At 44.6% G+C, this 16,951-nt stretch overlaps 1 protein-coding gene across 3 annotated transcripts in view; it reads left to right on the top strand.

Annotated features, from left to right (window-relative positions):
- Positions 1-16,951, top strand: part of CYGB (cytoglobin) — a 55,539-nt gene that overhangs the window by 15,409 nt on the left and 23,179 nt on the right. For 2 of the 3 annotated variants that reach the window (XM_083725969.1, XM_083725968.1), the window contains exons 2-3: positions 11,015-11,246; positions 12,925-13,088. In XM_083725969.1, the coding sequence (XP_083582095.1) occupies positions 11,015-11,246; positions 12,925-13,088 (396 nt within the window). The remainder of the gene's footprint in view (positions 1-11,014; positions 11,247-12,924; positions 13,089-16,951) is intronic. The other variant, XM_083725970.1, reaches the window with a different exon arrangement.

Raw genomic sequence — 16,951 nt, 5'->3', positions numbered from 1 at the left:
GAAAATGATTGGCAGGGTTGTTGTTTTTTTAAAAAAGAAAATGTTTATACATTTAAACAGATAAGCTTTCCCCCCTCCACACACAGAAAACACCAAAAACTTGTCCAAAGTATTGCGAAGGGTGGGGAGTCAACATTGGAATTGGAGGTGAATGAGTTAGCAGAGTGAAAGAAAGAAAACACAGAAGTACTGCACAGTCAAGGACATACTTTAAAAAAAAACCCCAAAACAATAGAGTTAATTTTACTATCATCCCACTATCTATGTATTTTAGCAAGGTTTATTTCTCTTTCATACACCTGACATGAAACTGGCTGATTTAGAAAGAAGTAGTAGAAATCTGAAGAGAGTTGTGGTACTTGTGAACTTGATGAACAGCCATTGTTTTGTAGGAGAGCAACTCTCGCACATAGAACGTGTTTCAAGGGTTTGCTTGAATTTTTTACCGTCTCCTTGTCTTGTGATTCAGCCAACGTCTGCACTATATATGTAATTGTGAATAAATTTCAAACCTGCTTAGTTCCTTCCATGGGTCTTATCTCAGGAGCTCTGGGAACTGTAACTCCTGTGGAGAGTCTTGGAATCTCTAGCAGAGATTTCTCTAGGGTTACCTTGGAGGCCAGAAGGGAAGCACAAAAGGAAGTATCTGTTGCAGCTCTGTGTCTTTGCAGGTGGGTTGTTGTACCAAGTTGTGAGAACCAGCACTTAAAAATATTGCCCAAAAGAAACTGGACAGAAAAGGGGAGAGTGTGCAAAATGCAATCAGATTTCCAGCAAAATCTTTGGGGAGCAGGGATGGGGATTTCTGAATATGAGATCAGATCATTTTTGGCTTAGGCTACAGAAATTGCTGTGACGTCTTTTGCACTGCAGGCACAATTCACATCCCTGAACACTAAACAGATAGTCAGAATGCAGGGATTGCAGACCCAGAGAGTGAAAAGTTAGATTTATGAATCAAGGGATGTTTGGGCTTCTGGAAATGGCCACTGAGTGAATTCGAGGGCTATTATGCTGTCTAGTGGGATGTGTTGCCTATGGTGGTGAAATGACAACACAGGACAAAATTCTGTAAGGCTGGTAATTACTTCAGAGCACAGCGGTGGCCTCTGCTCTTTGAGACGAGCATCTCTGAAAGCCTTTGATAAATCAAAGCCGCTCAGGCTGCTGAAATCACGATAACAGTGTTATGAAAAGGACGAGCATCTGTCTAGAATAGGTCAACTGCAATGGCTTAGCACTCTGGCAGAAACAGAAACAGCCCTTCTGTTGCTTAGACGGTCCACATTTTTCTTTGGTGCCAGGCTTTAGTAGAGCCCGCACAAGAGATGGATAGACAGAGGAAGGATGGGGATGCAAGGAAGAATCCATTGCACTTTGTCGTATATTCAGACTGGCTAGCTGGTCCCTAGAAAATCCTCATTAAAAGGCAAGTTAGGTACTTCACTTCCACATATCACATAGCAAGAGGTAGAGCAAGCTTATGTATACATACTAGGAAAGATGGTGGGTGGGTGGATTAGATGGATATCATCACTCTGCTTTTTCAATTTTAAGTACCCAATGCACTTGGATAGCTACCCAACAGAACAGGTAAATGTGGCTCAAACAAATAACAAGGGTACACCTTAACTTGGCATCTATGGGAGAAGTAAGAAATGGGTGCTTAGACTGGCACCAACTCCCAAAAGTCAGTGGCTTTTTTCACTATAACCTGGAAAATCTATGCTGTGCTTTCTAAAATTGGATCCTCCAGAATAGTTAATGGAACCTATTACTTGCCCTCCTTTAAGGGGCATATTGCCCTCACAAGGTGGTTTACAAAAGCAGTTTAATGCACACTAACATCATTATGGGTTTTTTTGTGGTTTTTTGGAGGGGGTCATTTTGTTGCATTGGGGGGGGGGAACCCCTGGCAATCTGCTGGAATTCATCTGGAAATCTACCAGTAGTTCTAGATCTTTTTTCTCACCAGCTTGATTTAGAGTTGCCAATAATAAAGCTATTGTAGCATCCTGGAGGCTTATCCCAGCAGTGTATCTGAAGCTGGAGAAGGTTTTTACTACACACATGTCCTGTTAGCTTGATATAGGCAGGGTTGGGATGCTAAATATAAATCAATAAACAAAGCAACAGTTCTGTGCCAACGTTACTCAGATTTTGTGCCAAAGAGGGAGCTGAATTTTGTGATATCTGATTAACCAATGTGCATCTATTTCTTTATTTTGCAAAATTTTATTCATGGACAAGTCTTGAAAAGCCTTGATAAGAAGCAAAGAAAGGCTTGCCCCTGACCACTAGAAAGCCAGCTTTGTGCATACATATATCCCAGGCTCTATAATTTCACCAGGCATTGCCAAAGTTATCTTCACAGTCCTGTATGGACTAGAAACTTGTTATCTATCTATCTATCTATCTATCTATCTATCTATCTATCTATCTATATCTATCTATCATCTATCATCTATCATCTATCTATCTATCTATCTATCTATCTATATCTATCTATCATCTATCTATCTATCTATCTATCTATCTATCTATCTATCATCTATCTATCTATCTATCTATCTATCATCTATCTATCTATCTATCTATCTATCTATCTATCTATCTATCTATCTATATCTATCATCTATCTATCTATCATCTATCTATCTATCTATATCTATCTATCTATCTATCTATCTATCATCTATCTATCTATCATCTATCTATCTATCTATCATCTATCTATCTATATCTATCTATCTATCTATCTATCTATCTATCTATCTATCTATCTATCTATCATCTATCATCTATCATCTATCTATCCATCCAGTGCTTTTATACCCCTAAACATTTTGTGAATCTTGATGCTTTTGTCCATTTACTGTATTTATTTCCCCCGATTTGAACTATAAGATGGTGATTTTCTTGAGTGAAGATGAGAGTACTCCTAAACCTATTTTTTTAATCAAAAAAAGCACTGTATCTATCTATTAAAGCTAATATGTTCAGATGTTTTATTTTGTAACAAGTGCTCAGTTTCACATAGCGGTCAGAATCATAAAATGCCTCCAGCTTTCGAAAATGTTTTATGGACCTTTGTTTTGAAAGCCTCATGGATTAAATTTTCCTCAGGTTACACACTTGTTAGGATCCATCCTAAATGGTTCCAGATGCACTGACAGAAGAAACAAGATTGCCAAATATAGTTCACCCATTTGTAAACTTGGAAGCGTTGGGATAATGCTGGAGAGATGATTGTGATGTCAAACTACAGTCCCTGACAAAACATTAGATAATGAGTTCACTCCTCCAGCATATTGAACAAATATCTGATTCAAAAAGAGAACCCCTTAACACATTCCCAATGCCTGTGGCAATCCTGCACCTTAATGAGATTATTTCCCAACTTCTGCTGTTGATTACGAGCACAGTCCACAAATCTACATCTCCTGAGCAAATTCCCCTCACACACACACTCTTGTTGTGCAACAGCAAATTTTTTCTTAAAACCCCATTCATTTCAAAGTGCCTTGGTCAAAGAGTTTCTCAATGGACTGGGCCTAAAAATCACGTTCCCAAAATGCTTAGAGAGGAAAGGGCCCAGGGGAAGTCAGAATAGTCTTAAAGGACATATTGTCCATGTTTGTCCAGATGTATGTCCTGAAACACAAAAGAGAAGGCTTAGAATGGAATTAATCAGAGAAAGAATTCAGTGGAATCAGTATTCCGGCATCTGCTTTTTATCAGTTTAAACTGTGCATGTTATGCCATAGCAAATATTAGATTTGCAAAAGCTTGCAGCAATATACAATAATATTTATTTTTTCTGAAGCTTGATTTCACGTGGCTGTTTTCTCCCACCATGAGATTATTCTTTTTTTAAAAGCCTCCTATCCACCCCAAGTTGAAATCAACATGGCTATCATTCAGCATGCTGATGCAGATATATCTGGGCTTCAGGAAGAGCGAAATCAGAATGCGGCAGCTAGACTGATGACTGGGAGTGGCCGCCAAGACCACATAACACCGGTCCTGAAAGACCTACATTGGCTCCCAGTACGTTTCCAAGCACAATTCAAAGTGTTGGTGCTGACCTTTAAAGCCCTAAACGGCCTCGGTCCAGTATACCCGAAGGAGCGTCTCCATCCCCATTGTTCAGCCTGCACACTGAGGTCCAGTTCTGAGGCCCTTCTGGCGGTTCCCTCACTGCAAGAAGGCAAGTTACAGGGAACCAGGCAGAGGGCCTTCTCGGTGGTGGCACCCGCCCTGTGGAACACCCTCCCATCAGATGTCAAGGAAATAAACAACTATCTGACTTTCAGAAGACATCTGAAGGCAGCCCTATTTAGGGAAGTTTTTAATGTTTGAAGTTTTATTCTGTTTTTAATGTTCTGCTGAAAGCCACCCAGAGTGGCTGGGGAAACCCAACCAGATGGACAGGGTATAAATAAATGATGGTGAAGATGATGATGATGATGATGATGATGATGATGATGAAAAACCTCTCATACCCATGCCAGAGATAAGCAAAAGTGTGGATGAGCCCTGAATGTCATGGCAATGTATTAAATAATCCCAATTGAATGAAAAGCCATTGTTGTTGTTGTTGTTGTTGTTGCAAAGTATGCCTGTACAGCAAGGATTCTGAAGGGGTCAGATCATTCCTTCAATTTCCAGCATTCAGGCCAGGAGTGCTTATGTATCCAAAATAACCCCAGCACAAGGGGAGGAGGGGTATTGGGAGTGCTACGAAGTTCACATAACTCATAAGGATGGAACCCTCAAAGCAGCTCAATGGGGACCATGTATGCTCACTAGACACAGAATGCTGGCTAGCTATTTTTTGGGGGAAATGGGAAACTGGGAGCAAGGAGAGAGCAGGAATGGAGTGGTCAGCATCTCCTGTGCTGCAGCATTTTGTTCCAAGTCTCACTTGTAGACATTTAGAATGCATCCACCCACCATCTCTCATAAACTACATACACAGTGACCCATTTGTAGCACAAAGATGCAGTTTTTCCTCAATCCAGAATTGTTTATGCCCATCCTCAATAGTGAAGAAAGGCATCTTCCCGCCCATTGCTCTTTTTTTAAAAAAAATAATTTTTATTAACCGACCAATCAAATTAAATCAAATCACATCACATAAATTCCGAATTACAAAGCCGAATTTAAATTTTTTGTTGACGGGACCCATATTTCAAGTTCCGAAGGGGGATTCCGATCATCTTCTTGCTACTGCGTTAATGTCCAAATCAGTCCAAATAATGTTCATAATTCTATCCAGTCTTATCTTGCTGTTTCCACATCTCATCTTGTTCGTATATTTTTTATTTTTTTATTTCTGATCTCTTCTGATAATCTCCTTAAGCTGATAAACACCAATTATAATCCTGTGTGAATTTTTCCGTTCGTCCAATTCTCATATCAAGATGGTTTCCATATATCATCGCTTTCATAAATAACATCGCTGTTTCCATCTCGCAGATCTGTCACTCTTAAGTCCCTCTGAGGAGTCTCACCCACAATATAAAAACAGCTCTATTCCTCCTCCCAGACTTAAGTCCTCCGACAGAACTTGCCAACATGGCGACGGTATTTTTTACTGCATGATTCCAAAGCTCTTATACTTTCCACGTTCTTCTTAAAACATGATTTGGTTAGAAAGTTATCTCCACACAGTCATAAATCCACAGCTTAAGTCCCTAAAACGGCATTTCTGACTTGTGACTTGTGGGGGGAGGGATTCTTGGTTAATCACATAGAGAAAAGCAAGGAAAGTTTTTTTCCCCTCCCCCATCAGTCCCTTTGCCATACCGAGCCTTGGTGAATCTTCTCATGATTTATTCTTGTTCCTCCGACCCGTCTTGTTTTTCAGAGATCTCTTCAGTTAGCAGTCTTTACTCCCCCTCCTTCCTTGAAATATGTGCATTCGCTTCCTCCTAATTGTTTCTTTTGAAGTTATTGCACCTAGAGGCACGGATCAGAGACAGCGTCCAGGAGCGCCAAAATCCGCACAAGGGCATTCTGCCTAGTGCCCCCACCCCCACAAATTTGGGGGTGGTATAGGGCACAGCAGGCAAGGGCAGCCCACCCACACAAACTTGGGGGGGGTAGGGAGGCTATTTACTCCCATCACAGCCTCCTAATTACCCTGTGCGGGTCGGAGAGATGTTATTGTCAGCCATCTTCCGATGCGCCCCTAGTGGCCCCTTCTCCTTCCCACCCATTGCTCATGCTTTTAATGCCCTTTTGGTTCTCAGAAAGGTATAAATTAGGCATTCATTTTGTGAAGGAGTCTGCCTGTATTGCTTGGTTACCTGTTTCCCCTGAATAATGGCCAACTCTGAGGGTTCCGAATCAGGGTTGTCTAGCTCCCTGAGGGAACTGAGGTAGGCTGTCGAACTGGAGTCCTTGCTTGCAGGATATGATTAATTGGTAATTTTTTTCTAGACCGCCTGTTGACCAAAGTCTCCCAGGCAGTTTACTGGGCAGGCTTGTACTGAGCACTTTGCCCCCACGTAGAAGCACCTGGGAGTTTAAAAGCAGCCCAAGAGTAAACAGACCCTTAACGCATGCGCCCATTTCCCTGTCAAAAGCAAACTTGGTAGACTTGGCATTTGGATTTAATTTGAGAAAGGCTAAAGAGAACACAAGAGGGAAAAGAAGATGGAAAAGAAGTGGTTCCCTTTCTGTTTCATCTTACAAATGACTTCCTCCTCCCCACCCCCCTCTAGACTTTTTCTTTCTTTTTTTTTGTTGCCACACACTCTTCACACATCAAAACCTATTTTAGGCTGGCTGATAAATCCCAGATGTCTAGGGAAGGCAGCAAGGACGATGGTTATTCCATTCGCGGCTTCACACGGTTTTCCTGGCAACCTCCTGCGTGAGATTCAGCCAAGTGGGAAAAGCAGAAGAAAAGGGGGAATGAGTCTGCTTCTCGGTAGTGTTGTGTGTGTACAAGGGGGCTGGAGCAGTGAGCCAGGATCTCAGAGAGCTGAGGTGACATTGGAAGGGAGATGCGTGGCCTGTGTAGACATCTGTTTCAGTCTGTGCCAGGCTGAAATGAGCTGAGGCAAGTGTTTGATGTGCAAACAGTGAAGGTTTCAGGGGACAAGTGGTTAACATTTCCTGGGTTGCCTACCTATGCAACACACAGGGCTCCTCCAGAGGAGACCTGTTTATTCAGCATTGATTGTGATTAGATGGTTAGGCGATAGGCACTTCAATGTGACCTGCTTATTGAGTTTCCCTCTTGATTTGTTTGTGTGGGGAGGACTTTGCATCGAAGCCAGTGCTCTCCCACACTTTCAAACACATTTCCCCATCAATTCCCTTATCGCAACAAGTCCAGTCTTTCGGGGAAGCAGGTTTGTTGCACAAAACCTCCCAATCAACTTTAAGTGTGCAAACCAAAGTTGCCAATATGTGATTAAATATCTACTGAGCTGTGGTTCTTTCATGCTTTATCCTGGGCAATTTTGCATACTTACTGCCTTCAGACTTACAGCGACTATAACTCTGCTATGTGCAACAAGTGCTTGATAAAACACACTAAAAATATACCCAAATAGTGTTATGTAAAGCAGCTATAAAGAGTCAGATGCCATTTCCAGAAAGCCCAGAGTCATATAATAAATAAAATAAGACTTTGGACCCTCTGGAAGAAGGATGGGACAAGGGTCATAATGCTAATTTGTTTGTTATAACTTTTTATCTCATGTAATGGCAGTAGAAATAATTATGCACACATGAACACACACTTGCGACTGAGTTAGTCTTTGAGTTAGATGACTCTTAAAGGTAAAGATAAAAGGACCCCTGACTGTTAGGTCCAGTCGCACAGTGCCACCTGCGACTCTTAGGAGTCTCTAAAAACACCTATTGAAGTCTCTTTTTACCTGACTCCTACTGGCCTCAAAATCAGGTTATATTTCTACAGAGTTCTGCACCTATGGTGGTTTTACCCCGATGGCGAAATACTAGAAATGGCTTTTATGAGAAATGAATATTATTTGGGGGCCTGGTGTCCCTTATGAACCTGGGATGTGTTTCTTTTCTATATCTTCTGACCAAACATGTAATTTATGCCCAAAGGGCTTAGTTGTTTTCATGTTTGTTGCTGCATGCTTGGTTATTACCCAGAATTGGAAGGATGCACATAATCGGACTCTAGATGAACAGTATAAAAAGCTTTTATTTATAGCGGTATCGGGGGGGGGGATGACACATATCACTTAAAAGTACAAAGAAGTAAAGCTGCTGTTGAGGTAGCCATTTATTAATCATACGATAAGTGATTTAAATAAAAATTGTATCCCAGTACATCATTTATTTATATAGAATTACTCATAACTGCTTCCCTTGGTTATGTCAATTATATTCTAAGTCTCTCTATGGAGTAGACCAGGGGTCTGCAACCTTTAAGACAAAAAGAGCCACTTGGACCTGTTTCCGAAGAAAAAACAACAACTGGGAGCCGCAAAACCATTGCGACATTTAAAACAAATATAACACTGCATACATTGTTTCTTAGCCCAATGTTATCCTCGTCATTATAAAAATAACTTTTTTGACACTTTTTAATTATTTTTTGTTTGACCCCTCAGAATTACTCCTCCTCATAGAAATAAACGTTATATTAACAAGTTACCTTTTTTTGAGTGTGTGTTCTTCACTCCCCTTCAAAACAGTAGCTGCAAATTGCAAAGCAATAGCAGCAAATCAGCCAGCAACAAAGACATGCTATATACCGTATTTTTCGCTCCATAGGACGCACTTTTCCACTCCAAAAATGAAGGGGAAATCTGTGTGCGTCCTATGGTGCGAATGCAGGCTTTTGCTGAAGCCTGGAGAGCGAGAGGCATCGGTGCGCACCGACCCCTCTCGCTCTCCAGGCTTCAGGAAGCTATCCGCAAGCCTTGCAAGCCCGGCGGGAGTTCCCACAGGCTCACAAGGCTTGTGGGCAGCAGCCTGCAGCCCCAGCGAGTGTCCGCAAGCCTTGCGCGCCTGGCGGGAGCTCCCGCCAGGCGCGCGAGGCTTGGGGCGGCAGCCTGTTGCCCGAAGCACGCGGAGCCCTCCGGAGGGCTCCCCGTGCTTCGGGCGAGTGTGTGCAAGCCTTGCGCGCCCGGCAGGAGCTCCCGTCGGGCGCGCGAGGCTTGGGGCGGCAGCCTGTTGCCCGAAGCACAGGGAGCCCTCCGGAGGGCTCCCCGTGCTTCGGGCGAGTGTGTGCAAGCCTTGCGCGCCCGGCAGGAGCTCCCGTCGGGCGCGCGAGGCTTGGGGCGGCAGCCTGCCGCCCGAAGCACGCGGAGCCCTCCGGAGGGCTCCCCGTGCTTCGGGCGAGTGTCTGCAAGCCTTGCGCGCCCGGCAGGAGCTCCCGTCGGGCGCGCGAGGCTTGGGGCGGCAGCCTGCCGCCCGAAGCACAGGGAGCCCTCCGGAGGGCTCCCCGTGCTTCGGGCGAGTGTGTGCAAGCCTTGCGCGCCCGGCAGGAGCTCCCGTCGGGCGCGCGAGGCTTGGGGCAGCAGCCTGCCGCCCGAAGCACAGGGAGCCCTCCGGAGGGCTCCCCGTGCTTCGGGCGAGTGTGTGCAAGCCTTGCGCGCCCGGCAGGAGCTCCCGTCGGGCGCGCGAGGCTTGGGGCGGCAGCCTGCCGCCCGAAGCACGCGGAGCCCTCCGGAGGGCTCCCCGTGCTTCGGGCGAGTGTCTGCAAGCCTTGCGCGCCCGGCAGGAGCTCCCGTCGGGCGCGCGAGGCTTGGGGCGGCAGCCTGCCGCCCGAAGCACAGGGAGCCCTCCGGAGGGCTCCCCGTGCTTCGGGCGAGTGTGTGCAAGCCTTGCGCGCCCGGCAGGAGCTCCCGTCGGGCGCGCGAGGCTTGGGGCAGCAGCCTGCCGCCCGAAGCACAGGGAGCCCTCCGGAGGGCTCCCCGTGCTTCGGGCGAGTGTCTGCAAGCCTTGCGCGCCCGGCAGGAGCTCCCGTCGGGCGCGCGAGGCTTGGGGCGGCAGCCTGTTGCCCGAAGCACAGGGAGCCCTCCGGAGGGCTCCCCGTGCTTCGGGCGAGTGTCTGCATGCCTTGCGCGCCCGGCAGGAGCTCCCGTCGGGCGCGCGAGGCTTGGGGCGCGAGGCTTGCCGGAGCCGCGGCAAAGGCGTTAAAGAGCCGCATGCGGCTCCGGAGCCGCAGGTTGCCGACCCCTGGAGTAGACAGACATACACAAAGAGAGAGATAAATTGAGCTAAATGTTTCTGTTTATTTTGATGTTACAAGCCCATGTATATGTTTTCCTCTTTTTTGTTCTCTTTTTCTTTGTTCTAAAAGTTAATGAAATAAGTGATATGCATTGAAATTTCTGCTATATGTCTTTTTGAAATACTGTATTTTTTGCACTTTTCCCCCTCCAAAAAAGACGCGTCCAAAGACTCACTTTTCCCCCTCCACAAATTAAGAGGAAATGTGTGTGCATCTTGTTGAGTGAATGCAGGCTCCATGGCTTCAGCGAAAGCAATGCGAAGCCTCCGGAGCGCAGCGGGAGGTCCCGGAGCTGTGCTCCAGAGGCTTCGGGTGGCTATCCCTGAAGCTAGGAGAGCAAGGGGGTCGGTGCGCACCGATCCCTCTTGCTCTCCTGGCTTCGCTTCGCTGGAGAGGCACTGCACAGCTTTCCCTCTCTGCGCAGTGCCCTTTCAGCGAAGCGGCAGGAGAAATGGAGATTTTCCCCCCCCCTTGTTCTCCCCCTCTAAAACTAGGTGTGTCTTATTGTCGGGTGTGTCCTATAGAGCAAAAAATACGGGATATATATATATATAATTTTAAAAAAATGAGAGTTCAGCACCAGCACTGCCCTGGTATGCAGGTAGTCCCATTAATAGACAACAGTTCCTGGGATTCTTTGAGGGGAAGCCATGACGGTTTAAACGGATATGATACTGCTTTAAGCATATAGTGCAGACGGGGGCCAATTACACTCAACATATATCTCTTAGGTTGACTTAGCTTTCCCATTTTCGTTCTCTTCTTAACTGTGCCGTGCAGGTTTTTTGTCAACTTCCCATCTGCCAAGCAGTACTTCAGCCAATTCAAGCACATGGAGGACCCGCTAGAGATGGAGAGGAGTCCGCAGCTGCGTAAACACGGCATGCGGGTCATGGGGGCTATTAATAGTGTGGTGGAGAACATCTACGACTCAGAAAAGGTCTCCTCCGTTCTAGCCTTGGTGGGCAAGGCGCATGCTGTCAAGCACAAAGTCGAACCATTCTACTTTAAGGTAAAGAGAAAGCCAAGTCTTTGTTCATTCATGGATAACAGGGAAATACTTCAATTAGGGCAGATAAAAAGCAGCGATTCTGTGCCAGTTGCCCATTTTGGCCATAGCTGTCAACTTTTCCCTTTTCTTGCGAGGAATCCTATTCGGAATAAGGGAATTTCCCTTAAAAAGGGGGAAAAGTTGACAGCTATGATTCTGGCTAGCTAATGATTCCCCCCACACACACACCTTTTTTGTTCTTAAATTAAATACATCTGTTTGCAAAGGATCAAATTCGCACAAAACTGATAAATAAAAATTGAAAAATAAAGTGGATACTTAAACAATGAAGCCCACTCCCACAGGAGGCCGTGATGGCTTTAAAAAAAGATGTTGAGACCCTTATGTCTTCCCTCCCTTTATGGTTTTGATTTATGGCCTACTTTTAAAATGAGGCTGATTTTTAAATTGTATTTTAACTGGTATTTTAAATTGGTTTTTTTTTGTTTGTCCCCCCCCCCCTATTATGTTTCCATTGTAATTTTACTGGTGTTAGCTGCCCTTTGGCTGGGGGGGTGGTATAAATAAAATTTATTATTATTATTATTATTATTCATGAAGGAGAAGGTCATCAGTGGCTACTAGCCACGTTGGCTCTGCTCTGCTTCCACAGCTAGAGGAATAATGCTTTTGAATGCCAGCTGCTGGAGACCATATCATGTGAACTCCAGGAAAAAGCATACAGGCACAAGTGAGCTCTGAATGCACATTAAACTGCTGTGCAGATGTGGCCTATATAAAATTCTGGCAAATAGGCAGGGGAAATGTATTTATAGAAATACTTGTATTGCAAAGAGCATGTCTCAATAAAGGTATACGTACAGAAAAATGCAATAAATTCAATAATTAAATATAAACATAAAAACTGAAGAAAAACACTTGTAGAAGAAACATAAAAATAGGACTCAGATAGTGCAACACTGCATCTGAAGATACAAATCAAAAACAACTGAGACAAATTCACTGATACAGTCTGTTGTGGGTTCTCAGAAGAATAGGAATTTGGGATAGTCCCAGTTTGTTGTTCGAACTCTTTTGGGGTTCCAAAATTCCATTCTAGTTCCAATCATGGAAGAAATTTATAATTATGTTCTGTGGTCATCAGCATTTGATTAAGGTTTCTCTCCACTAACGCTCAGGAGCTATTTCCTTTTTAAATGTTCTCATGGACTTTGGACACTAAATTCTTATTTTCATGCCAGTTGTGCTAGTTTTGAACTGTCCTGCTTTCCTCTACAGAGGTGGTTCCTTCCACTTTGTATACATGGATGTATACATAGATTAAGATGAATTCACTTGAGGTATCAAGGTGGGAGGTATTTGAGAGGCAGAATGGAAGTGAGCCAGAACGATCTATTTGCTCATTTTATTATATTTTGTGCATCGCTTTGCAATGTGCGTGCGGAAGGCAATTAATAAATAAACACATTATCAGCGAAACAAATAAGAAGCAAACAAGAAATTAAAATGTGGTAAGATGCCCTGGTCAGCAGCATATGGAAGGACAGCATAGACCCCAATAAAGAAATTGGAATTGCGCTGGCAGGGAGACACAACAAAGATAGACACAAGTTTCTTGTTAGGGGGAAATATGGGGGGCTCTTTCTTAACCTATTACTGCCACTTCTTCTCCTCTCAGATTCTCATTGGTGTCATACTGGAAGTGCTTGCCGAAGACTACGCCAATGAATTCACCTCCCCAGAGGTCCAGAGAGCCTGGGCCAAGATGAAGAGCCTCATCTGCACTCACGTGACTGCCGCGTACAAGGAGGTGGGCTGGGTGCAGTATCCAAACTCCACCATGTGAGCAGACCAGGGAAACAGGGCTGGGGAGGGCTGGGGGTTTCCTCTGAGACTTTATGCTCTCGCTACATGCCACCCCTCTCTGTGCTCCCAGTAGACTTGTAAGCCTAGGCTCGGTAGTCTTAACGATGAGGATTCTGGCAAAGCAATAAGGGGAAGAGGGTAAAGTTGGCAAAACACTTTGTAGTTTGCTACAAAACTACAAAGTGTTTTACAAAACTTTGTAGAGAGCTAGTGTGGTGTAGTGGTTAAGAGCGGTAGTCTTGTAATCTGGGGAACCGGGTTCACGTCTCCGCTCCTCCACATGCAGCTGCTGGGTGACCTTGGGCTAGTCACACTTCTTTGAAGTATCTCAGCCCCCCTCACCTCACAGAGTGTTTGTTGTGGGGGAGGAAGGGAAAGGAGAATGTTAGCCGCTTTGAGACTCCTGAAGGGGAGTGAAAGGCGGGATATCAAATCCAAACTCTTCTTCTTCTTCTAGTTCAGAGATGATTTCACAATGTGGTCTAACTCGCCTGTGAGCAACCAAATCGCAGAAGATTGAACGTAATCTGGTACTGACTACCCATAAGGCATGAAGTTATCTAAAGAATTCAGAAGTGCTTTGATGCACTCCCAAGGACTGTGAACTGCACATGCTCTGAGGAGTATGATGCTTAACCTTTCATCCTTGGCAGCCCTCATAGGGAGGCTAGCCAGTTTTCTTCACTGTCCCTTCTGATAGTTGAACCGTTTTAATGAGGGACTCTTTCCATATGTTCTCTGTGCTTTGGCTTTTCCACTGCTGTACGAAATCAACACTTAGTATAGCCCTGGGAACGCACGTCAACAGACTGGGAAGCTGTCGTGCAGCAGTGGCTTTTAGACCCCGCCATTTTGCTATTGATGGCAAGCTGCTAGGATGTCCAAATCCATAAAACAAGAAGGAGTCTTGTGGCACCTTAAGGACAGATTTATTGCAGCATAAACATTTGTGGGCTCCCGTCTGCTTCATCAGCAGCATGGCTAGCTCTTGGAAGCTGCCACAATAGGAAGCTGCCTCAAACTGAGTCAGACCATCGTCCATCTACCACAGTATTGTCTGCACTCAGTGACAGCAGCTCTATAGGATTTCAGGTGGAATCTCTCCCAGTCGTATGTGGAGATGCTGGGAATTGAACTTAGGACATTTAGCATGCAAGGCAGATGTCCCAGCAGTGAGCTATGGCCTTCTTTGGTTTCAGTTTGATCCCATAGAGCTGCAGAGCTTCCAAAACTCAGGCATGGTACCACTAAAACATCTTGCGAGGCTTCCACTGATCACAGGCTACCCAGGAGGAAGTGCTGTCTCTGGTCTCTAATTATGAAGAAAGCATATAAATCATACACAGGTTGATTCAAAAATTCTTGAGTTTTCCTCTGATAGATCCCTAGCTCAATATTAAACCATCCTTTCAACAACAGCAAAACTCCTCCTAGCCTGTAAATCATAGATAATAAGGCAGCTCCTGCACGTTGTTGAATCATCCAGCCTCGTCTCTCTCCAAGCCCAGAGATATTTTTGTTCTTCTTCACTGGCGGTGATTTGCTTGCATAATTGTTGAAGCCTGTGATTCACCTCAGCTCTCTGTCTAGGTGGCGAAGAGTGTCAGTTCTGGCCTATTTTCATAAAGAGCTCAGGGATATTAGAAGAGCGTGCTGGGATTCCCTCTCCGATCTTGATTCATACTGGGTTAGAACAAAGGCTTAGTCAGACAGATTGATGCAGAAAGGGATTTGCCAAGGCTCTGGATATTCTCCCAGAGGCAACCCAGCCTCAGCAGTGACTCAGCAGCTCATAGTAGGCAAACTCGGTGTTTAGCCAGGCAAGTATGTAAAGCAGCTGCAGGAATTAGGGACGAAGTTTGTAATGGTGGTGTGTGTCATTCTCTGGCTGATTCCGAGGGAAGGAAATCGCAGGCCAGGAGACTTCCTTCACCAATATCTGTGTAGATGTTGTGCCATAAGAGAGCAATTGCTGCTAACTAACGACCCAACAGAAGTAAGTCTCTTCTGTTTACCTGTTGACAGAACCAGATGGCCACACAAGACTGCCATTCCCTTAGCAATATAGTGGTACCTCGGGTTACAGACGCTTCAGGTTACAGACGCTTCAGGTTACAGACTCCGCTAACCCAGAAATATTACCTCGGGTTAAGAACTTTGCTTCAGGATGAGAACAGAAATCGTTGTCCGGTGGTGCGGCGGCAGCTGGAGGCCCCATTGGCTAAAGTGGTGCTTCAGGTTAAGAACAGTTTCAGATTAAGAACGGACCTCCGGAACAAATTAAGTACTTAACCCGAGGTACCACTGTAATAGTGAAGGACTATCTCCCCTCCCCGGGAACAATAAAATGAGCATGCAAGGCATTTCATTGTACTATAATAAGGGTGAGTAACTCCTAGGCTTTAAAGGAAGGGCTCATCCAAGCATGGTCTGAGAGGTTTTTCATTTGCCCCCCCCTCCCCGTTTTCCACAGGAAATCTGCTTTTTACTGTTGAATCAGGACAGGCATCATTCTGCAGAAAACCTGGATGACGTTTGTTGTAATTCAGTGCTAAACTGCAGGTTTTCCATGGGGAAAGAGGAGGGACAAGGGGAAGTGTGGATGAGTCCAAAGTCAAAAAGACAGCAAGGCAATAAGGTGTTGCTTGTTCTGACAGTTATATAGGAATGGCAAGGATGCCTTGAATGCACACAGACATTGTCACACAAGCAGGAGATACCAAAATAGTGTTTCTGCATCTACTACATCAGTTGGGTTATTATTTCTTGAATAACAATCCTGCAATTCCTTATTCACAGCCAAAGCCAGATTAAGGCTGCAGCCCTGTCTGCACTTACTTGGAAGTAAACAGCACTCAACACAGTAGGACTTACTTCTGAGTTCACATGTTACAAGGTTATGCTACAAAGACGTGTGCAAAGCAGTAATATCTTGGAGAGAATGTGCAGAAGAACTGGCTTTTTTTCTCTGTGGAGATAAAGAACCCTTGGTTCTCTCTACATTTGCCCCAAAATATTTTTGCTTCAGTCCCACCCAGGAGAAAAGGCATATTAATATTAATAATAAATAGGTCATACTGTGTTGAGTGTTGAATATAACCCATAAAGCTAAGGTGCATTTTAATCTGTAATTTTAGTTTATAATATATATTTTTAGCAGTTGTTTTTATTCATATATTGATTTTTTTTAAAAAAAAACCACACACCTTGATTTAACCTTGACCTTAATTAACTATTTTAATGACACACACACACAGGGTTTTATTTACAGTTGAGTGGCATACAAGTACAAGTTGTTTTATTGTGGGTGTATGTGCACCACACACGCCTGACCAGTGCCAAGGCAAAAACACCAATTACAAAATTTGAAAGCTCTAAACAAGATAAAATGATATAAAATTGCATATACATGAAAAGCAGTTCTGGGGGGTCATTTATCTGTCAGAAAGGAAACCCTTCTTACCCATGATATATTATGTTAATCCTGGGTGCTGAACGTTATATGTTGTATTTTGATTGCTGCTATCCTTTTTGCTTTAAAAGAGAGGCAGTAATCCAAGAATGTGATAAGAAAGTTGCAAATGATATAGGGCTCATCCACACTGGAATTTACAGTGGTACCTCTGGTTGCGAATGGGATCCGTTCTGGAGGCCCGTTCACAACCTGAAAGGAACGCAACCAATGTCTGCGCGGGTCGCGATTCACTGCTTCTGTGCATACGCGTGACGTCATTTTGTACATCTGCACATGTGCGAGCAGCGAAACCCGGAAGTAACCCTTTCCGGTACTTCCGGATCGCCGCAGGATGCAACCTGAAAATGCTCAACCTGAAGCAAAC

This window comes from Podarcis gaigeae (genome assembly GCF_964106915.1).
Source record: "Podarcis gaigeae genome assembly, chromosome: 2".
Taxonomy (NCBI): Eukaryota; Metazoa; Chordata; class Lepidosauria; order Squamata; family Lacertidae; genus Podarcis; species Podarcis gaigeae.
Note: the sequence above shows the minus strand (reverse complement) of the source record. Positions and strands in the feature narration are given on the sequence as shown.